Source organism: Episyrphus balteatus, chromosome 3, assembly GCF_945859705.1.
Source record: "Episyrphus balteatus chromosome 3, idEpiBalt1.1, whole genome shotgun sequence".
Classification (NCBI taxonomy): Eukaryota; Metazoa; Arthropoda; class Insecta; order Diptera; family Syrphidae; genus Episyrphus; species Episyrphus balteatus.
Genome location: NC_079136.1, coordinates 7,229,096 through 7,253,295, shown reverse-complemented (window position 1 = coordinate 7,253,295; position 24,200 = coordinate 7,229,096). Strand labels below are relative to the sequence as shown.

At 31.2% G+C, this 24,200-nt stretch overlaps 1 protein-coding gene across 12 annotated transcripts in view; it reads right to left on the bottom strand.

The window, feature by feature from the left end:
* Window positions 1–1,467: 1,467 nt before the first annotated feature.
* LOC129916017 (sodium/calcium exchanger 3) overlaps window positions 1,468–24,200 on the bottom strand; it is a 191,564-nt gene continuing 168,831 nt past the window's right edge. For 10 of the 12 annotated variants that reach the window (XM_055995768.1, XM_055995779.1, XM_055995773.1 and 7 more), the window contains 6 exons: window positions 19,313–19,461; window positions 7,732–7,831; window positions 7,492–7,626; window positions 7,068–7,226; window positions 1,824–1,995; window positions 1,468–1,705 (listed from right to left, as the gene is read on the bottom strand). In XM_055995768.1, the coding sequence (XP_055851743.1) occupies window positions 1,501–1,705; window positions 1,824–1,995; window positions 7,068–7,226; window positions 7,492–7,626; window positions 7,732–7,831; window positions 19,313–19,461 (920 nt within the window). In that variant the 3' untranslated portion in view covers window positions 1,468–1,500. The remainder of the gene's footprint in view (window positions 1,706–1,823; window positions 1,996–7,067; window positions 7,227–7,491; window positions 7,627–7,731; window positions 7,832–19,312; window positions 19,462–24,200) is intronic. The other 2 variants (XM_055995778.1, XM_055995780.1) reach the window with 1 other exon arrangement.

The following is a 24,200-nucleotide window of genomic DNA, read 5'->3' as shown; positions in this document are numbered from 1 at the left end:
AAAAATGGCATACCAACTTATTTTTTGAAAAATTTTGGAAAATTTGTATACATAAAAAATTATTTTTTTTTTTAAACGGCTCTAACGATTTTTGAAATTTTTTTTCTAAAAATTCCTTTTTATATAAGAAATAAGAAGAAAACCATTTAAAACGGTGTTTAATTAATTTTAAAAACAGATTTTACTTCTTTTTTTAACTTCTTGAAAATATCAATATTTAAATTTTCTCTAATTTTCTTGAATTGAATAAAAACCTTTAACATAAGAGTTACTTTTAGCATAAGAGCAAGTACGTGCGACCCCAGTCGTGCATTTTATTTTATTATTGAATAAACAAAATATTTATATATCAAAATTAACAATGGCCAAAATAAGGGAAAACAAACTTTCCTATAGCTTTAAATTCTCTTGATTGGTTCAAAATTTTTTTTGTATAAACTTTAAAATTTTAAAGTAGGTACGCTAAACTAATTAATTTTTTTCAGGGTAATTTGAGATTTTTGAAAAAGAATAAATGAAAATGTTCAAATATTTTCTTGTCTACATGTGTATATGAAAATTAGGTACATGCTTATAGAAAAAATTCCTTACAAATCATCCTTTTATTTTAATGTTATTGCCGCTAGAGATTGTATGAATGACAAATATGAAAATATAAAAAACATTATAGAAATAAAAAAAAAATTAATATTCAGTATTTATATTTTCAGCTAAATTATATTGTTTAACAGTGAAAAGAAAAATTTATAGCTCTTGCGAGTTTAACGTATTCTAACATATTCTATGTATTTCAACAAAAATTGACAAAACAGAAAGTTAAAATAAAAAATATACAAAAGTTTTGGAAAACAAATAACAACATTATGGAAATACAAAAATACTCCTTTTTATGTTAAAAATAAATGTTGGTTCTTAAATTAATGCATTTTTCTTTCGTTTTTTATTTTATACACTTAAGTATTTTTTTTTTTTCAAACAAATCTCCCATACTTCATCGATTTCATTCATCGAAGAATTTAATTTATAGCTATTGATTATTGGGTTTTATTTATGTTTTTGTTTTTAATTTTTTATCATTTATTTATTTATGTAAAAAAATCTTACAGTTTAACAAACTAAATGAAACTTGAGTAGAGGAGGCATTTTTATCTTGCCTGAGAAACTACTTAGATTTATTTTAAGATTTTGTTTGTTTTTTTTTTTTTATATTTGGATTTTAAAAACTAAAATCAAATAAATAAATAAAAAAAAATAAATAAATACTATCGAGGATCTTTAATTAACTTTTTTTTTGTTTAGAGAAAAAAACAACCAAGAAAAATATTTTGGAACTTAAATTAAATTAAAAATTACATTTAATAATACAAAGTCATTATGTTGGGTTGTTGTTGTTGTTTTCAGATGGGCAACAATATCATTTTATATCATTTGTTTCGTTGTTTGTTGCATTAGTTTTTGTTTAATTTATTTTTTTTATAAATTTAATTCTGTTTATTCTTTTTAGAATCCTTCAATAATACCGTAAGCCTCTAAACTTCCAAGAACAACATAGATGATCCAAAGTGAAAATAATATTCCACTGCTTATGTATTTACACGTTGTTGGTCCACCGAGTTCTCCGCCAAAGGCATTGCTTCGCCTTATCATAAGGATACCAATTGCTATTAATGCTTCTGTACAAAATAATGTCACAGAAAATGCTAGACTAAAAGTTTAATTAATAAAATAAAAAAAAAATAATTTATTTATTTTTTTTTCACATTATAGTTATGTAATTATTTAACAAACAAAAAATTTGTAAAATTTAAAAGAATTATTTATACCTTCCGGGATCAACGTAAAAACTGTGTCCACGTGATTCATGATAAATTGCTGCGATTGTCCACGCTACACCAATTCCAAGGAATACGTTAACAGCATTACTTCCGGTTACGTTGCCGACACTTGCGTCGGCATGTTTGTCCTGTATAGCTGCTACTTTACTAGCAAACGTATCTAGAAAAAAAATTGAGAGTATGTTTTAAATAATCAAAACTGCAAGGCAGAAAAAGAAGGTAGCAAACTATTTTTGTTTTTGTAATACATTTTTAAAATTAGAAGAATTAACGAGTCTGAAGTAAACTTTTTAAATTTTTGATTCTTATTTGAAAGGATTCTGTTTTGCTTTTTTTTTTATTAGAACTGGCCAAAATGTTCATCTTCTTAGATGAAATTTGTTTTCAATTGTTAGTGCAAGTGTAGTACAAGTGCACTGTGGCGTATACGTGCTCTTTTTTTTATTGTTTTTTTTTTTTTTTTTTTACCGCATTTGCGGGAAGAAGAAGACGGTTGATCAAGCTAGAAAATTTATGTAAATGCAATCTGGTCAATTTTTAAATATTTTATACTGCTGAATGGAATGAGGCCCGAAAAGAATACTTTTTGTGCAGTGGTGAGCCAGATTAGAAAGAACATTGGTAAAGAAATTACACCTAAAAAAACAGTGTTCTCAGAATTAAGAATTTCGTGCGTATTAATGCATCTCCTTTAGTTAGTCACAAATGATACAATAGTGAAGGAAGGTTTTATGTAAAAGTTCCGTTAATTACACTGTTTGACAAAATAAAAAAAAAAAAAATACTTAAAAAAATACTTTCCTTGGGACCAAGTATACGTTTTTGTAGGGCTTGTTCTTTTTTATATTCATAGTTTTTCGAATTCGATATGTTTGTTTTATTTTGAATTTTATGCACAGTGTGTAGTTGTGTGAAAGTGCTTATTTTGCATTCGCCTTTAAGTCTTTAAAAGAAATTTTTTTTAAAAAAAGTTTATGCATATGCCACTATTGGTCATGGGATTTTTTTTTTTTAATTTTTACCCATAACCTTATAATCAATTTTACACAATTTTTTAAACTTCTTATAAATTTTTGTCAATACCTTTTAAATACTTTTCAGTCATTTTTCTATTCAGGAGACCATAATTTGTATTTAAAGCTAGAGTTTTCTCACTTGAGTTGACATTTTTTTTTTTTTGGTATTCCACTTCCTATGCTAACGTCCTGCCCTTGCTAGAAGTAGAATGCTCTCTCTGGGTAGTGAATTTTTCAACGATATAAATAACATCTCAGAATTAAAGATCAAAGACTTGATCTCATTCCTCAATGCAACGAAGTGGTTTTAGGCTACCCTAAACACTCGTAGGGTCAATGTGGGTAAATGTAAACAGGGGTAAATGAGAACATGGCTCATAACAAGCTTCAGTTAAGTCTCTTTGACGCATACATAAGTACAAATCGCGGACGCATGCATCTTTTAACTTATACGTCAAACTCAATGCTGTCAAATGAGAATTCATTCGACGAGCGTATTTTCCGTGAAAGATAATTTTTACTTGCGATATAGGTATTATAGGGCAAGTTTAGGATTCGTAAAAAAAATCGAACTCGAGATAACAATTTTACATGACATTACGATGATGGAGAATGCCAAAAAAGTGGGTCCGGCAATTCTGTCTGTCTGTCTGTCTGTCTGTTTGTCTGTCTGTCTGTCTGTCTGTCTGTCTGTCTGTCTGTCTGTCTGTCTGTCTGTCTGTCTGTCTGTCTGTCTGTCTGTCTGTCTGTCTGTCTGTCTGTCTGTCTGTCTGTCTGTCTGTCTGTCTGTCTGTCTGTCTGTCTGTCTGTCTGTCTGTCTGTCTGTCTGTCTGTCTGTCTGTCTGTCTGTCTGTCTGTGTGTCTGTCTCTATCTGGAGCTGCAGCCTAAACGAGTGAAGTGATTTTCTTCAAACTTGGTAGTTAGCAGTTTTTGGTGATTCTCTAGAGGGGAAATTGAAATTTTTTTTTTATGACCAAAACTAACGGTACCTGCCATATAACGGAAATAGAAAAGTTAATTTTTTTCAAAAACGACTCTAACGATTTTGATTAAAATTTTTGTGTGTAGTACTACACATAAGAGCCAACTTTTTAAATTAAAAAAATATTTTTTGTACCGTTATTAACGGTACCTGTCATAGAACGGTTTTTTTCGTTTCTGAATATCTCGTACAACATTAACCCGATTTAAATGAAAATTTTTATACAAACGTGTGTAAGTAAAGATAATATTAACAATTTAGAAAATTTTCAAAAAACGCATTTTTAAATTTTTAAAAAATATTTCAAAATTTTTTTTTGAAAAATCAATTTTTTGAAAACGGATCAATGAAAAATTTTGAAATTTAGTTTTAATGTGTAAATTAGTTATTTCTTCAAAATGGCATACCAACTTTTTTTGTTATACATAAAAAATTATTTTTTTAAAAAACGGCTCCTACAATTTTCGAAAATTTTTTTCTAAAAATACCTTTTTATACAAGAAATAAAATGGCATATTTGTTTTTTTTTTTTTAAGATAATTTAAAACGGAGTTTAATTAATTATAAAAACAGATTTAACTTTTTTATACTACTTATGAAATTTCTTCAAAATATCAAATTTTAAATTTCTTGAATAAGCTTTAACATTATAGTTACTTTAAGCATAAGAGCAAGTACGTGCGACCCCAGTCGTGCAATTTATTTAAAGTGCCAAACAAGTCGTTAGTCTTTCAGATATATTAAATATTTTTGCAGATTCAATTAAGTCAGTATAATTTGCAAATACTTTTTAGTTTTGAATTTTGATGTAGATTCTATGTGAAACAAACAAATTTTAAAATACAGGACATTTATGTCGATTTGCATGTGTTTACATTTACCCCAGAATATTTTTCATAATGGGTAAATGTAAACAACGTATTCTGGGGGTAAATATAAACATATATTTTTGTTGAACTTATTTGTTTTAATAAAACTTAAGTATTTTTAGTCAATTACTATTGCTAAAGTGCCGTGGAGTCACATTTTAAAGTAGCCAAATCCATCATTTTCAGTGGATGATGTTGCAAAATCGGTCTTTGACGTAAAAACAAAAAAAATATGATGTTCAGAGCTGCTCAGGATGCATATTGGGTGCCTATATAAAGAATCAAAGGAAGAAAACAAAAACTTTTATTGGAATTTGAAAAAGTTTTTGTCATGTACCTTCTTGAACGTTTTTCAAGTCGTTATCCATATGATAAAGAGGAAATTCTAAATTTTAAATCAGTGTTCACATTTACCCCGAATTTGTAAAAAAACACAAACATGGTGGGGTATTTGTAAACATGCCATATTTGACAGTAATTTCAACAATTTGGGAAATATTTGTTTATATTTATAAAGAAGAATTGCCATTATTTCATATTTGCATTTGAAGATACCTGTGAAGTTGTTCCGTGAAAACATATTAAAATCTAAAGTCAAAAGAAAAAAAAGACATGAAATTGTTTACATTTACCCACATTGACCCTATGTATTGAAATCACTTTATTCCAATTAACCCATTTATAACTCATAGGTTTCACAAGTTTTGAGAAATATTAAAAAAATATTATTTTGAAAAATCAATTTTTTGAAAACGGGTCAGTGAAATATTTCGAAATTAGATTCTTAGGCGTTAATTAATTATTTCTTCAAAATTACACAGCACCAATTTTTTTCCTTTTGAAAAATGTTAGAATTTTTTATATAATAAAAATAATTTTTAAAAAAAACGGCTCTAACGATTTTCAAATGTTTTTTTTTTTTTTCTAAAAATTCCTTTTCACAGAAGAAATCAGTTGGCATTCTTTATTGTGATCAAAATCATTTAAAACGGTGTTTCATAAATTAAAAAAAAAGATATTTAATATGTTTTATTGCATTATACAGGTGAAATTCTTTTTAAAATTAAATTATAATTTTGTTCTCTATTTTGTTTCATAGAAAGCTTTAAGATAAGAGCTACTTTTTTACCGACTTCCAAAAAGTAGGAGGTATTCAATTCGCCTGTATTTTTTTTATGTTTGTTACCTCATAACTACTTTGGACTGAGTGAACCAATTTTGATAATTCTTTTTGTATTGGAAAGCTGGTGGCTGCAATGTTGTCCCATTTCAATTTCGTTCAGTTATAGCCATAGGAACTATTAGAAAAACCATAAAACCCAGTTTTGATCCATAGAAGTCGGTTTTGTTTTTTTGATAAAAAAGATTATACAATAAAAAAAAAAAAAAAAAAAAAGAGCAAGTACTTGCCACCAAATCTTGGTCCAAAAATTCAAGTAAAGCTTTTCTAAGTGAAAAGACTGAGATAGTCATGGCGGAGAAAAGTCGAGGAAGAGTCATCAGGGAAGAGCTAGAAAAAGTTGAAATACATCCTCGGAAACCTGGTGTATTTTAATAAATGTTTGTAGTGTTTGGTTTATGGTATAAAAATGATAACTACCAAAATGTGTATTTTTCATTTAAGACTTTCTATAGTGTTTATTAAAATGTAGTTATGTTAAACAGCTTTTGAAAGTATTCAACAAAATAATCATAGTTTAAATGGTTAAATACACGAGTAGTAAAAAAGTCAGCAAAAAGTAGCAACGAAGGGGTTTTTTAATGACTTTTTTCAAAGAAGTTATTAAACGAGAACATTCTTATAAGCTAATAACATATGTTAGATTTGTCAAGATGAAACATTACTTCCTGCTTATGTTACAACTTATGCACAAATTGTTATAGTCTTTTCAAACTACAGTACCTATTGGATTGTGATACTAATAAGTATTAATCAAGTACATTTCACGACAAGTTGGCTCTATCCACTCGAAGCACGTAAATGACAGGATGGTCATGGTAGATACACGTTTACGTTATCTTCGATTGCTATAGCCTTTCGGCCTGAAAGATGCTGCTGTTAGACAAATGAAGGGGAAGAATTTTTTTTGAAGAAATCAGTAAGAAACGTAAATATTTCTGCACAGCTGGCAGAAATAGTAAAGACATTCCTAATAAAGTGTGGTGGGAGAATCTGGCGCGTGTGATATGAGCTTGGATATTAAAAGACACTTGTCATAAATACACAAGATCGATGAAAAGATGTGTAATAAATTTTTGTTGAATTATTATGTTGTCAAAGAATTTTGCTATCGGAAAACACGTTGAAATCAGCCCCAACAGTAAATTCTTAGAATTCACTAATTTTAAAGGCTAAATACTCACCAGGTATACTTGTTCCTAGAGCAACAAAGCATATGGCAGTGACTGCGTCCTTAATTCCCAAAGTACAGCCAAAATGTGATGCTACATCACCAATAACGGCTGTAACTACACCTATACACGAAATTGATACGACAAAACATAAATATCCTCCGGCGATATCTAGAAATAAAAAAAAAATACAAAACAAAAAAACAGGTACAAAAGAGTAAACAAGAGTATAAAATAACTACTTCAACAAGGAGTCAAAGGTATTTACAAAACATTCTTTGATACAAAAAAAGTAAAAGCAAAAGCATAAAAAAACTAAAATACTTAAAAGATGTCTTGTAATTATTATCCTGGAAACGTTTCAAGCTTTTTTCTACTTGCTACACTTTCAGGATACAAGTGTTATTTATCTATAAAAAAAAGAAATAATTTTTACCTGTTGGTGGGATGAATGCAAAAAGGACTTTCCAAAAGACCGTTAGAAAATGCATGATATAATCGCCGCATGTTGGTGAGGGCTCTTCACCATCTTCGCCACCTCCACCTCCACCTTCACCATCATCATCGTCTCCTGAATTTTATCGAAAATTAGTTCATGTTCTAGGTTTGGTTAAAATAAGAAGAACAAAAAAAAAAAAAAAAAGAAAGAAAAGTAAGTTCAAAGTTTTTCCCTTACCCGCACTGACAGTGAGTGCCTCCGTGAATTGTTCCTTCCAACTTGAGGTTCCCAGGAGTAGCGACGCATTAGCCTTCTGGACAAGTTTATCTACAGTATTCTAAAAAAACGGAAAAAAAAGAAACAAAAAAGAAAGGAATTTTCTTTATCATTCAGTATACTAGAAACTTTACACTATACAAGAAGTACCCCAGGAGGAAGATTAGGGAAACCCTTATAGTCGAAGAAGTAGTGTTGCATTTTGAGAAATATTTTTTTTTACTGATAAATAAATACGAATAAGTGAGGGACTGTTAGTTGAAGTATGGGAGTTGGATACAAATTTGAGCTTTTCAAAAAAATATGTATAAGTTGAAATGATCCAAATGACTTCTAGGCCGATTACACAGGTCAACAAAATTAATCATGAACCAAAATATACTTTTGCAATAACAATCAACAAAATTCAAAAACAATCAAAAATTTGTTGTTTTGCATTTTATAACGGTAATATTTCACAAAACGGGGCCAATAACATATTTCTGACTTCGAATTCAAGTTCAGCACCTATAAAACCTTCAGAAAAGTATAAAAATATTGTTCTGAAAATACAAAGTTCAGTGTTGTTGTGAACGATTTAATAACCCGTTCAGAAGAGATGGAAGGCCGGGGGATAAGCCAGCCGCCAACAAGTTCTATCGGATACCTTGGCAGGATTCTTCATAATCTTCCCTTACCACGGTAATTATGTCTGCCGGAGCTGACCTTTCCTTTCCGACTTTATTTATAAGACAAGATAGACTATACCTTTGCATTATCTGATCTGAAGGTAAAACTTTTGACCTCAAGCCGAGAGACAATCGTGGGTAGTACATAAGTACATACCTTGGAAGTGCAGACGGTACCAGCCATATTACCCTTGTGCTTTGGCTTCAACCATTCAAAACCCAAAAGCGATGGTATGCTACCAACCATAAGAAGAGTTCTCAGCGATTTCTCATCAGAAATTGCAGTTCCAGAAGCAAGGCTACCCACATTCTTGGAAAGATTGTGAAAAATGAGAAAGCCGGAAGGTCTCCTGATCATAAAGCCGGTTATAATGTCAAATACGAAAAGATCGTTACAGAGTACAACAATCTTAACATAGAAGATAGAACTATAGAAGACCACCAATAGGAATTATAGGTCTCAAGGGGAAGCGAATCTAGCAGAAAAGAGAATCTTATGAAGGTCTGATTTCTGTGTGGAACTCCATCGAGGCCAAACTTTCTGAAAAGAACTGGGCTGTCATAAGGATTGAGGAGTTGGTCTTAAGAAAGCGGAATTAGCATTAGAAATGACGATGTCCCAAAAAGGTTGGGCTGATCTAGTTTTTGGCTGTGCGGAATCTAAACAGAGTTAGAAAACAGCACGTCAATTAAGGTTAATCTGAAGCACTTTAAAATGTACTTCGGATAACCTGAGAGTTTTTCTGAGGGAGAAAAACTTAGATATCGTCGGTCTCATATAAGAAAACCTCGTAACTCCACTTTTTTTCAAAAATGACTTTTGAATGCCATTCTTTAGAAAGTATGTCAGCGGAGCAACCCAGAAAATTTGGGGTCATTCCGAAAACTCTAAATAGACTTAAATTCAAATTTTGCACAGCGCGTTTTTTCCCAACTACTCTGTTGTTTGTTTACTCTTTCGTCTCTCCTGTAAAATTTTGATTTTGTGAGTTACGAAGTTTTCTCATGAGACCGACGATATAGGTATTATATAACAAGAATATTGGATTAATTGCCTCCGTGTGAGAGGTCTCGAAGGGGACAAAAATGTGAACAAATAATTCCTAAACATGGCTCCAGAAAATAATTCCTAGTTAATGTTCTAGTTTTCTATTTCTTCTTGTTTTTCTTGTCTTAAATTAATAACACTGGTTGGCAACGAAAATAGAGCTTAAACCAAGCCATATCTACTTTTCTAAGTGCCAGTTGTACAAACGTGGATCAGCCTTGGTTAAGGAAGTTAACATACCGATTTCGGCGGATTAGCTGCGGGTCAACTTCTTTGAACCAGTGCTAAACTTCAGCCTTGCTAACTTTTATCTTTCAGAAGATAAAAGTTGCTGATCCACGGATTAAATATTTGTACAACTGGCCCTAAAGGATTTTTGTTTGCTGATTCCGAATCCGAAGTAAAAATTTCAGTGGCACGTCACGTATTCAAAATATTTGAATATTGACAGGTCAAAAACACATTTTGTTGGTACTTTTAGCGTTGTATTATCACCGTTAAATTTTTTTTTGCAAAACTACTTATGCAATCTCCTGCAGCCATATTTTATCGTCTTAAATATGTTAATTTTTTTTTCCGAAACTATTTTTTTCTAAAAGATATTTGGTATAGAAATTAATGATATCTCAAAATCTTGGTGTTTAACCCTCTGTAGGCACACCTCTTTTTTGCGAATTTGGTTTATACTTTTTCAAGTCGCTAGAACTTTTTTCGGTCTCACTATTTTATAGAGAATCATGTATGAAATTGATGTAGAATTTTCCGAGGAATTCGAATATTGTATTCACAATTCCACAAAAATGTATTTTCACGCTTATAAAGACACTTTTTTGTGACCACTTTTTATTTTTGTCCTGCCAAATTCGCACCTGTGTGCCAACAGAGGGTTAAGTTAACTTATGGTTTTTTGAAGCAGATTTGGAGTACATTCCAGTTTTGGACTCCTCATTTGGATAAAAAAAGCAAAATATTTCGGAAAAATATATATATTTCAGATCAAACGTCAAAAAACATTTTATTCAAGATTAGTTTTTGGGACTTTATAGTGAAAATAGTGATGAGCAGAGCTCAAAAACTAGACGTGATGGAATAAATCTGTAAACAGTTTTGAATTCAGCACACTCAATTAATTAAAATCACCTTTTTTTTTAACAATAATGTTTTTGTTGTGATTAGTTTTTCGCTATGCTTTTTCAACGAGAAAAACTGGATAACAAGCGTTTTTATGTGCTGTCCGTTACTTTGGAATGGCCGATTAGTTGTTTATCGTGCAAATTAGAGGATTTTTAGATATACGAAGTGGAAAAAAGTTTTTTTTTTAAGTTAAACTGCCATAATACCTCTTGAATGATTCCATAATGATTGCCAAAGATCCTTAAAAACTTTTGAAATTTTATTCTCTTATTTAAGGCTAAAAAGCAAAAAAAATCCTTTTTAAATTATTGACTTTCTTTACCGTCTTTCAGAATTAACACTATTTTAAATTATCCAATGAAATGTGTTGGTACATTTATCTAAGAATAAGCAGCTATTGAATTTATTTTATTTATATTCCCAAAATAGCAGACAAAATACCTATATAAAACAGAAGGGCAAACTATTTAAACCTCATATCTATTTTTAGTCTACAAAATTACTTTAAAATTAGCAACACTACCTCTTAGACAATTTAACTCCTGAGAGGTTTTTAATTCGACATCTCCATGCCCCCAAAACAACTATAACTGAACCGTGAACATTATATTAGAGTGAATGTATACTAGGGTAAATTAGGGCATTATGGCATACCTAAGCACAAACTCAAATAACTTTACTACGGACTACAATTTTTACTTCAATCATTTTTTTTAATTAAATTTCATAAAAACGTAACATAAATAAATTATTTAAGAATAAAAATTCAAGCTTTTTAACAAAAAATAAATTAAATTAAAAATAGTCAAAAAAAAACCATATTGCCCTATGTACGGGCAATATGGCGAACCCCATTTACTTCGGAACCCTTTACTTTTTTTACGTATATTCAGCATTTCTGAAATATAATTGTAAATAAGTTTCATAAAATTAACGTTAAATTGAGGTTATTTTCAAATTTAAAAAAATGCAGAGTTACTTTTGAAATTAGTTTTACATAAGGGCATTATGGCGCAGTCGGGTATAATATAGCGCCATAATGCCCTTATTACATCTGCGCCATATTGCAAAATATACACATGTTCACAAAACTCCAAAAACTAAACACAATTCTTACTTCAGTTAAAATATAACAAGTGATATAACCAAACCAAAACTGTACTCTGCGTTTCACTCTTTACAACAAACACGTGCACTGTATACTTACCGAGATACACACAAACAAAAACAAAGCGATATTATATTGGAACCCAGAACCGGTATATTTTTTTTGTTTTCTTTTTTGTTTGGCACAAAAATAAAAGCACTGACCTGCGATCGTCACAAGGCTAGTGTTCGACGAAGGTCAAAGTTTCTGCATTGGTTTTATTTAAATGCGAGTATTGGAAGTATGGTAGTTGAGAGGTGCGCCATAATGCCCGGTGCGCCATAATGCCCGAAGTTACCCTATATCCTTTTTTTTCTCGTTTGAGTGGATGTGGGATAACTTTCAAGTAACAATTTTACACTTAAAAAAAAGGCAACAGAACGTTTGTGAGGACAATCCTTAGCTATGGTTTAACGTTTGCTGATTAAAATACAAAAAAAAAAAAAAAAATAAATATCCATTTCCTACAAAGTGATCCCATTTTACCAAAGAAGTTACCTTTTAAATAGTGTTCCCCGAGAACATCTCCCTCAGAACTCTTCACACCATCCAGAAAAGATATACCTTTTTTAATATTGCACATAGGTAGGTAACTATTGTTTGTGTTATTGTAGGAGTTAGAAGTTTAACTTGTTAGTGGTATACAGCAAAGGAAGGCTTTAAGCCCATTTTGCACCCTTTTGTCATATAATAATAAGAACACTTGAGAGCTTAAGCATGTAATTTAACAAGTGGTTTTTGTTCATAACACCCATCAGGAATTGAAATTTAAAACTTTAAATACTTCTACGAGAGCAGAGTGTATGTGCTGATGTGATGAGAGAGAGTGTAACTTTAAGAATATGCTACTACACAGAGGCACATTTCATGTGCACATGAGAAGAAGTTGTTAAACGAGTGGAGGCTTTAGACATTAAAAATAGATGGTGGAATTTGTAATGCAAATAATAAAATATATAAGAAAAGAACACACCAAGAGTGGATGGTAATGATGATGATGGTTGTGGGCTTTTGCTTGCAAAGTGGTAATTAATTCTAGTGTTTGCTTAGTATATTTTAAGGAGAGCAAAAGTGGAAAATAAGTATCTCCTTTATCATAAATGGTCTTTTGTTAATGAACTTGGAAAAATTAATGTTTTTATCGTGGACATACAGTAAAAAAATGTTGGATGAAAGTCAAATATAAAAAAGTTTTAGGTAGTAAATAACAATAGTTTTCATGATATTTGTTGAAATACCTTCAATGGTGTTACTATGTTCAGAAAATCCTCAATCCACATGAATACATCATAGTCCGGTCAATTTAGACATCCAAGGTTACATTAATTCCCAGCAAGCTGAAAATTGGTAGGATTGTTGGAAACACCATCATAAATTAAATTTAAAAAGTCCTCATCGATCCGAGGTGTGGAAAAAAACTTACGGGGGGTCAAAGGTCACAAAAACTGGTTTTTCACGATTTTCAGCAAAACGGTAAGTCTCATCAAAAAATTTTCAATACAAGAATTGTAGACCAGATTATTATATATAAAAAGTGTCATAACACTTTTTTTCCTAAGACCCACCGTTTCTTAGGTATAACGATTCAAAAAGTTGAAGTTGAGTTGTAATCGTCATAATCAGGCCTATTTTGAAAAAAAAACTCCTAACTGAAAAGTTCCTGAAATTTCATTATTTTTTAAGCTTGAATTTCGTTTTTCAATGGTTAAGAATATAGGAAAGCAAAAAAAAAATGGAAATTTTTACCATTTTTCCGATTGGGGCCCTTCTCCCGAAACCATTTCCCTGGGAATTTTTGTTTAGAATATGTCTGAATAAATACAGGGTGTGCAATAGAGAATGGACAACCCTAAAACGGCTGATATCTACACTTATGGATGTTCTAAAAACAGATAGAAAAAAGTTCTATCGCAACCAGTTCATAAAATATTGGCTTTTTTTCGTTCAGTGTATTTTAAATTTTAACATCTTGTGTTTTCGTTCACTACAACCACGAATGAATGAATTTTATTTATTTCTTTTTTTTATAATTTTCTACAATAATTGTATGAGTACATAAACTCTTTAAAAACTTCCTAGCTATGGCACATTTTCCTTAAAAAAATTTTGAAATCTGTTTTTTGATGCAAAATGTAAAAAAAGTATTTTATGAAAAATTTTAAACACCTGTGGTATAAAATAAATCTATAGAAACCTAAGTGGCCGACTTACTTAAAAATATTCTCGTCTAAGGGGAGTATTTTTAAGAAAGTTGGCCACCTAGGTTTCTATAGATTTATTTTATACCACAGGTGTTTAAAATTTTTCATAAAATACTTTTTTTACATTTTGCATCAAAAAACAGATTTCAAAATTTTTTTAAGGAAAATGTGCCATAGCTAGGAAGTTTTTAAAGAGTTTATGTACTCATACAATTATTGTAGAAAATTATAAAAAAAAGAAATAAATAAAATTCATTCATTCGTGGTTGTAGTGAACGAAAACACAAGATGTTAAAATTTAAAATACACTGAACGAAAAAAAGCCAATATTTTATGAACTGGTTGCGATAGAACTTTTTTCTATCTGTTTTTAGAACATCCATAAGTGTAGATATCAGCCGTTTTAGGGTTGTCCATTCTCTATTGCACACCCTGTATTTATTCAGACATATTCTAAACAAAAATTCCCAGGGAAATGGTTTCGGGAGAAGGGCCCCAATCGGAAAAATGGTAAAAATTTCCATTTTTTTTTTTGCTTTCCTATATTCTTAACCATTGAAAAACGAAATTCAAGCTTAAAAAATAATGAAATTTCAGGAACTTTTCAGTTAGGAGTTTTTTTTCAAAATAGGCCTGATTATGACGATTACAACTCAACTTCAACTTTTTGAATCGTTATACCTAAGAAACGGTGGGTCTTAGGAAAAAAAGTGTTATGACACTTTTTATATATAATAATCTGGTCTACAATTCTTGTATTGAAAATTTTTTGATGAGACTTACCGTTTTGCTGAAAATCGTGAAAAACCAGTTTTTGTGACCTTTGACCCCCCGTAAGTTTTTTTCCACACCTCGGATCGATGAGGACTTTTTAAATTTAATTTATGATGGTGTTTCCAACAATCCTACCAATTTTCAACTTGCTGGGAATTAATGTAACCTCACCCCCTTATTTTAGTCTAATTTGACCGGACTATCAGTGCAAAAGAGCGATAAGTCAAAAAATGACATTTTTGAGATAATGATGAGGAAATGTTGCTTTTTAAATTATCTTTCTTTTGAAGGGCTTGTTGTTAACGTAAACGAAAAATTCGAACAATTATGACTGTTTTTATCCAATTCCTACTATATTAAAAGTCAAACTCTTTTCTAATTTAAACAATTTTAAGAAATAAATTTATTAAAACTACAAAATAAACATAATGGTTCTTGTAATAGAGCTTTGACATTATGGAAATTGCTATCCCATGGAAAGTTATAGGGGAAAGTTTAGAGTCAGTATGTATTTTGCGGAAGCGTTTTCTCGAAATGAACTTTTTTGAGTTTTCGCTCTTTTGCACTGATTGTGCGATATATATATATTTTTTTTTTATTCAAGTCAAGAATCAATCCTATAATGTACATGTGCAAAAATGTACAACTACAGGTGTACAACATATTGTATAGGTTGTACATGTACAAGTAGTATTGCAAAGGTGTACAAGTATACTGTACAGGTGCACATGTACAATATATTGTAGAGGTGTACAACATATAGTTCAGGTGTACATGTACAACTTATAGTACAGGTGTACAACATATTGTACAGGTGTACAATATGTAGTGCAGGTGTACAACATATAGTACAGGTGTACAACATATTGTACAGGTGTACATGTACAACATATTGTATAGGTGTACAGGTGTACAAGTATAGTGTACAGGTGTACAACATATTGTACAGGTGTACAACATATTGTTCAGGTGTACATGTACAACATATTGTATAGGTGAACAAGTATAGTGTACAGGTGTACAACATATAGTACAGATGTACAACATATAGTACAGGTGTACATGTACAACATATTGTATAGGTGTACAAGTGGTTAAGTATAGTGTACATGTGTACAACATATTGTACAGGTGTACAACATATTGTTCAGGTGTACAACATATTGTATAGGTGTACAGGTGTACAAGTATAGTGTACATTTTGTACAGGTGTACAACATACTGTTCAGGTGTACAACATATTGTATAGGTGTACAACATATTGTACAGGTGTACATGTACAACATATTGTATAGGTGTACAGGTGTACGAGTATATTGTACAAGTTTAGTGTACAGGAGTACAAGTATAGTGTACAGGTGTACAACATATTGTACAGGTGTACAACATATTGTACAGGTGTACATGTACAACATATTGTACAAGTTTAGTGTACAGCAGTACAAGTATAGTGTACAGGTGTACAACATATTGTACAGGTGTACAACATATTGTTCAGGTGTACAACATATCGTACAGGTGTACATGTACAACATATTGTATAGGTGTACAAGTATAGTGTACAGGTGTACAACATATAGTACAGGTGTACATGTACAACATATTGTATATGAGTTCTCGCTCTTTTGCACTGAGGGTGCGATATATATATTTTTTTTATTCAAGTCAAGAATCAAGCCTATAATGTACATGTGCAAACCTGTACAACTACAGGTGTATAGGTTGTACATGTACAAGTAGTATTGCAAAGGTGTACAAGTATACTGTACAGGTGCACAACATAAAGTACAGATGTACAACTTATAGTACAGGTGTACATGTACAACATATTGTATAGGTGTACATGTACAACATATTGTATAGGTGTACAGGTGTACATGTACAACATATTGTATAGGTGTACAAGTATAGTGTACAGGTGTACAACATACTGTTCAGGTGTACAACATATTGTATAGGTGTACAACATATTGTACAGGTGTACATGTACAACATATTGTATAGGTGTACAGGTGTACGAGTATATTGTACAAGTTTAGTGTACAGGAGTACAAGTATAGTGTACAGGTGTACAACATATTGTACAGGTGTACAACATATTGTACAGGTGTACAACATATTGTACAGGTGTACAACATATTGTATATTGTACAGGTGTACAACATATTGTGCAGGTGTACAAGATATTATACAGGTGTACAACATATTGTACAGGTGTACATGTTCAACATATTGTATAGGTGTACAGGTGTACAAGTATAGTGTACAATATGTTGTACAGGTGTACAACATATTATACAAGTGTACAACATATTATACAGGTGTACAACATATTGTACAGGTGTACATGCACAACATATTGTATAGGTGTACAAGTATAGTGTACAGGTGTACAACATATAGTACAGATGTACAACATATAGTACAGGTGTACATATACAACATATTGTATAGGTGTACAGGTGTACAAGTATAGTGTACAGGTGTACAACATATTGTACAGGTGTACAACATATTGTTCAGGTGTACAACATATTGTACAGGTGTACAACATATTGTATAGTGTACATGTGTACAACATATTGTACAGGTGTACAACATATTATACAGGTGTACAACATATTGTACAGGTGTACAACAGTACAATTGTACAAGTATATTGAACAGGTGTACACGAATATTGTAGAACATATTGTACTGGTGTACAAGTAGGGTAGAAGGGGGAGGATTTGCCAGGATTTAGGAAAATTGACTTAACGCAAAGTTTTTACGTTTCTTTTAATTTTTTTATATCTGATATTATTATTGACTTTATTATCTTCACTTAAATATTTTTTTCATCTTGATATATTAATTATTTCTATTTTTAATAATTTATTCAAAAAAATGAAAAGTGATGTGGCAAAGCCTCCCCAGGTGGGAGGCTTTGCCACGGGGATGGGGAGGGATTGCCAGTTACCTAAATATCAAAGTTAATACAAATAAAACCAATAATCATAAACAAAACTTCTTTTTAGCGGAAAATACGAAGAAGGGACTGATTTTAAAAGATTCTGCCATCCTCTTTTGAGGAAGCTTGCTTCTGGCAAATGTACCCCATGGGGTGCATTTGCCAGAGCAAAACCTACCCAAAAACGAATGGCAAATGCACCCCACAAGCTAATCTTTCAAAAATTTACTTATAACTTTTTTATAAGTTAAACAGTAAAAAAATCGCTTCTACACAGCATAGTACACATAATTTTGAAAAGATATTTGTATCAAAAAGTAATTTAACATGACAAATACCTACAATTTACGACGGTTATGTACCTTCATATTTTGGTTCTCAACATTAAAAAAGTAACACAAGCGTTTAATTTATTTCGTGTCCAGCCAAAAGCTGTCAAACTTTGTGCAAAGTTTTCAATCATAAATGTGCAACAGAAAATGATTTTTCGGTATTTAATATTCTCTTGGTTTGGAAAAAAACCTGGACTGGCAAAGGTACCCCACTGGCAAATGCTCCCCCTTCTACCCTATACTGTACAGGTGTACAAGATATTGTACAGGTTTACAAGCATATTGTACAGTTGTACAAGCATATTTTACAGGTGTACAAGTACAACATATTGTATGAGAATCAATAAAAATGATCTGGTTTTGATTAAGCGAAGCTCTGAAAATATCGATTGTAGGCAAACATTTCTTTGTACATGTACTTGCAAATGAAAATCCTCTTAAATGGTTGACTGTTTATCGAGACAAATTTAAAATTCACCAGTCAGGGTTTCTAGCGAGCAATTATTCATTAGAGCGGGCGGAGCGGAGCGGTTGAAAAGACTTCAACTTGAAATGGAGTTGCACATTTCCAAAAATACGTTGTTTGATACCGTTTTGAAACTCAGACTGATCAGCATGTTAACTTTTCGAAAGAACATTTCGATGAACTGATAATTCTATAATGAACATGAACCCACAGAAAACAATCAAAATTTAATTGACACAAATTTAAAACCAAACCTAAGAACTTGGTACACTTTTATATCTCAGCACAGTAGAACTTGAATCTTATTTTACCTTTATGTTTTTGTTGTGATCGTAATATCATTAGCCAAGTGCATATGATGTTATTTTTTATTTGTGCAAGATTAATTAACCTAAGTATCTACTTTAAAAGAAGGTAAGATTGATCGAAAAAACATTTGTTTTTAATTTTTGTCTTTCCGAAAGAGTTAACTGAACTTCTCTTCAAATGGTAATTATATTCTTTAACGCCTTTTTGTAACCATTTTCTATAATAAATTGCATATACACCATTTATTGCACAAAACTACCCCAACAAATAAATACGTTTCTGCTAAGTGAAAATACTATAGAAAATAAACTTGACTTGTGCTTCTTGTGTTGAAAAACATTACAAAAAAATAAACACAAAAAAAAAAAAAAAATAAAAACACTCCTTTTCCATTATTGCTCACCCTTTTCCGGTTCGTCCTTTTTCTATTTATTATTACCTTAATCTCAGAGAACAGAGAGCTCTTTAATTAAAATTGAATTTAAAGTATCCATGTCTTAATGCATAGCTTACCTTGAACTCCTTACTTTCTTTGATCCGCAATTCAGCACGAACACAGTCTCCTGGTTTTGGCCGCCCTAACAGAGCCAATTTATCCTCTTCTGTCAGCTCCTCTGGGCGTTTGGCTTCTGCTGCTTGTATAAGTCCTGCCAGTTCATCGTCTGATGAGTTTTGTTTAAATTTTTTTTGTGTTTTTGCGTCGTCATGTCATTTGAATTTTTAATTTTTTTTTTGAAGAAAGTATTCAAAATAAAGTAAAAAAAAAAAATAAGAAAATTTGAATTAATATTAAACTTCTGGGAATAAAAATTTTTATTTTTTTTTGTTTTTGTGAAAAGAAAACATTGTGTATAATTGCTATATTTTTTTTTTTCTATAAAAAAAGAAGCTGTGAGTTGCACTAATGCTTGAAGCCAAAGGTGAAATGAGATTTTCCGCACTAAAGGAGCTTTTAATCCCATCATGATTTATGCCCATTTTCAAAATGAGATTCAAATGTATGCAATTTGCGTGTGTGTTTTTGTGTGCATCACAAAGGTGCGTGCTTCATTCAAATATCTACAATTTAACTCTACTATATTTTTTTATGATTTTCAATTTCAAACAATTCATATCACATCCACATCAATTAAAAGCCTTTTGCTAAACAAGGACTAATAACTACTACTAGACTAGGCCACACATCAACACATAATGACAAGCACTTAATACCTAGATGATTTTGTTTGTGTGTGTGTGGGTTAATAGAAGGAAATGAGTTCTTTGATTGCATGCGGACATTCAATGCTTAAACACGATGAGTGAGTGATTTGGGGGTGATTCTCCTGTCTTCTAAATCCTAAACAGGTGGATTGCAATTGGAATGGTACGAGGAGGAATACGAGATACAAGTACTTAAAGCATAAAACACTACTACAGGTGGGTTGTTGTTGTGGTGGTAGTGGAGATTAACAAAACAATTATATCCTTGAAGATTGAGTTCTCCTTGATAATATTTGAACTTTTGCTATTTGGTGCTTGTGAGGTATTCCTTTAGAATTTTGTATTTATACTTTTTTTATTTTTGTTTTTTTGAGGATTTAAGTTGTGCAAAATATTTTATTTTTGTATGAAGTTTTGAAAATACAAAAAAAAAAAATAAAATTCAAAAAGTTTCGAAAATTCATTTCATTTGCCGCAAATGAAAGTTGATGTTTTGTGGTTATGGTTCTAGAAGTTTGCTATGAATGTCAAAATTTAAAAAAAAACAAAAAATTCTAATGGTGAACAACTTGAGTTCCTTGAAATCAGGTAAAGTTGTTTCATGAAAAAGGAAAGTTTTGAGACTCAGAAGGATGCATTCTGGACTTCTTTTTATGAGGTTATTCTTTTATCTAATTTGTATAATATGTTTTGAGTTAAACTGAAAATTTTGCTCGTTGCTAAAGTTCTGTTTCGCATATACAGAGGAAGAGGGAGCTAAAGGAAAATGTGACCCAATGAATTGAAGTTAAGTTTAGCCAAAGTAAAAGATGAAGTATTCCATTTTAAAAAGTAATCTAGTCATAAAAGTGACATAGAAGAATGGATGGCAAAGGTCCTTTTATTCAAAAATAACACTATTCAACAAAATTTAACTTTTTTTTTGCCACAAGAACCAAAATATACTTTTCTAGTAGGTAGTTTTTGGGGTGCTGAATCCGAATCTGAAGTCAGAAAAATTTGATTGGATTCCGTTTTTGAAATATTACCGTTATAAAACGCAAAAAAAACGTCATTTTGGCTTTTTTTCGAGGTTCTGTTTTTATGTGGGGTAATTGATTACATAGCCACACAAAAAAAAATAAAAGTTCTGACCTGGGATTGCGACTAGGTTTTTAATATAGTTTTTGGGTCGCTAAAACCGAATCCGAACTGCCCCATCACGCCAGGTTTTTGAGATATCCTCAAAAAATATCAGATAGGAACTTTTTTTTTGAGTTTTGACATTTTTTGAGGATATTTCAAAAACATGACGTGATACGGCAAAATAAACTTCGGATTCGGTTTCAGGGACCCAAAAACTATATGAAAAGCCTAGTCGGAACTCCAGATAAGAACTTTTGTTTTTTTGGTTTTGACATTTTTTGAGGATATCTCAGAAACCTGACGTGATGAAATTGACTTCGAATCTGGAACCAAAAACTATATGATCCAGATCAAAGAAAAAAAATATTTTTTTTTTCGTGACATTTTTTGAGGTTATCTCGAAAACCTGACGTGATGGGGCTAAACTGAGTTCGGATTCGGTTTTAGCGACCTAAAAACTATATTAAAAACCTAGTCGCAAACCCAGGTCAGAACTTTTATTTTTTTTTTTGTGTGGCTGTGTTATAAACAAATTTGTAACGGTAATTATAAGAAATATAAGAAACCAAAATATACTTTTCTGAAGGGTTTTGGGTTGCTGAACTCGAATTCACAATCAGAAAAATTCTATTAGCCTCCGTTCTTAAAATATAACAGTTATAAAAAAAAAATTTTGTTTTGCATTTTATAACGGCAATATTTCAAGAACGAAGTCTAATAGAATTTTTCTGATTGTGAATTCGAGTTCAGCAACCCAAAACCCTTCAGAAAAGTATATTTTGTTTTTGTGGTAAAAAAAAGTTTTATTTGGTTGGCCAGTGTTGTTTCTGATTCAAAGACCGCTACTTAAATTTTAAATATCTCGGGCAGTAAAAGAGATATCGGAAAGATTTAAACATTTTTTGAAAGAATGGAAAAGGCACCGTTACAAATTAATTCATAATGAATTACCCCACATAAAAACATAAACTTTAAAACAGCCTGTCATGGCAAATGACGTTTTTTTGAAATTTTCTAACGGTAATATTTCAAAAACAAAAACAATTTTCTGACTTCAGATTCGAGTTCAGCACATCAAAAAACTACTAGAAAAGTATATTTTGGTTGTTGTGGCAAAAACCTTGTTGACCAGTGTAATCGAAGAACTGAATTCAAGGCATTGCTTGATGAGGGCCCATGCCAATTATTGCAAAAAAAGCTTGGACCTCCTTCGACCTATTTTTAAGCCGTGTAGCCTTAAAAGCGCAGAAATTACCGTCACCTTAAATTTTAAACGCAGAACAGGGACATTCTAGTAGGACTTTAAAAAAATCTCATTGCGTCCATCTAACAAGTATGACTTTAACACAACGTCCTGCACTTCATTTCTGAGCATAATGGCTAGAAAATTCTCTGGATGCCGTAAATATGCCATATGTTTCGAGATTATTGCTAAAACTTTGCGTATGTATAACCTGGATCTAGAGCTGGGCAAATCGTTCATTTCAAAAGATCGAATCGTTCAAAGATTGATTTCACCAAAGATTCGGTCTTTTCTATCAATCGTTCTTTCGTTCATTTAATCGAAACAATTTCTTTTTCACTCATTTCGTTCTGACAAATGAGAGAAAAAACAAGAAATCGCGTATAACCTGAAATATTAAAATTTCAATGCAACCATATAAAACAATTTTTCGTTTATATTTTCTATGAGAGTTTTTTAAAAATTTAATTATCTCCGCTTTTTTTTTTGAAAATATATTTTTGGAAAATTTTAACGGTAAATTTGATTATTAGTAAGGCATTATGTCTCCGCCAAGTTCAAAACGTCGAAATAGATACATCAAAAACAAAAAGAAGTCAAGGTCAGATATTCGATAGAAATTCAAAATCGAATCCGATTCAATTCAAACTCTGAACCTGCTTATATAAACTTGTATCAGTTGTATGCATGGAATCGAAATGATGATTGAGAATGAATGGAATGAACGAAATCCGAGTTCTAAGAGATTTTTTAATGATTTTTGATTGTGAACGATTTGGATGAACAAAACGTTCTTTTCCACTTCGTGGTTTTTGATTGAAAACGATTTGGATGAACGAAACGTTCTTTTCCACTTCGTGTTTTTTGATTGTGAACGATTTGGATGAACGAAACGTTCTTTTCCACTTCGTGGTTTTTGATTGTAAACGATTTGGATGAACGAAACGTACTTTTCTACTTCGTACTTTCTTATTTTATGAACGAGATTGATATAAGGATTGATTGATTTGGTTTATAGTGATTGCAATCACTCAGAATTTTCGGTGAACGGGTCAAAAAGGCCGAATCAATCACGATTGACACAGCTCTACCTGGATCTACTTAAGAGTTCTTTAGATCTGAGGCTGAGTTACGGCATACGTTCGCAACGGCGTATACAGGGAAGGGGGGGGGGGGGGGGTCACGGGGTCATGACCAAACCCAAGAACTCAAAACTTAAACAAGAAATTGTTGTGTGCTACTAAATGCTTTTGAGTACGATGATTTTCAAAATGTCGAAGTTTTAGAACATATCTGGGGATGTGGTCATATTTTTAGCGAACGCTATGCTGGATTAGGATTATTTTGATTCGTTCGATAATATAAGGCATTGATAGGCTACAAATTAAGCTGTGTTGTAGTAGAGCTTTGTATATATTTAAAATCCAAATATTTTTTTTTAATTTTGACTGAACCGAGAATAGATAAGAATATAGGCAACCTCTTCTAAAGGCAAATTAAATATTTAAGCAAGCTTAGGGCACTTAAAATATCCTTCGAAATCAATTTAAGAAAATCTAATAAATATAACTGAATATGTTTTATATTTTAAACTGCTGATAAATACGTGAAAGCTGATTAAATGCGAGCCGAATATTATAAAATATTATAAAAGCATTTCTTTAATTAGTTGTTGCCGTTTGAAATTTCGAAAAAATATCTAAATTAGCATAATTTAGTTTGATATTTTCTGTTACGCCAAAAATATTTTTTTGTCCTTACTATTTTGACAGAGGTATTTGAACCCTGTATCTTCTTAAAAGAAAAAAAAAAAATCGCGTAAAATTTAAA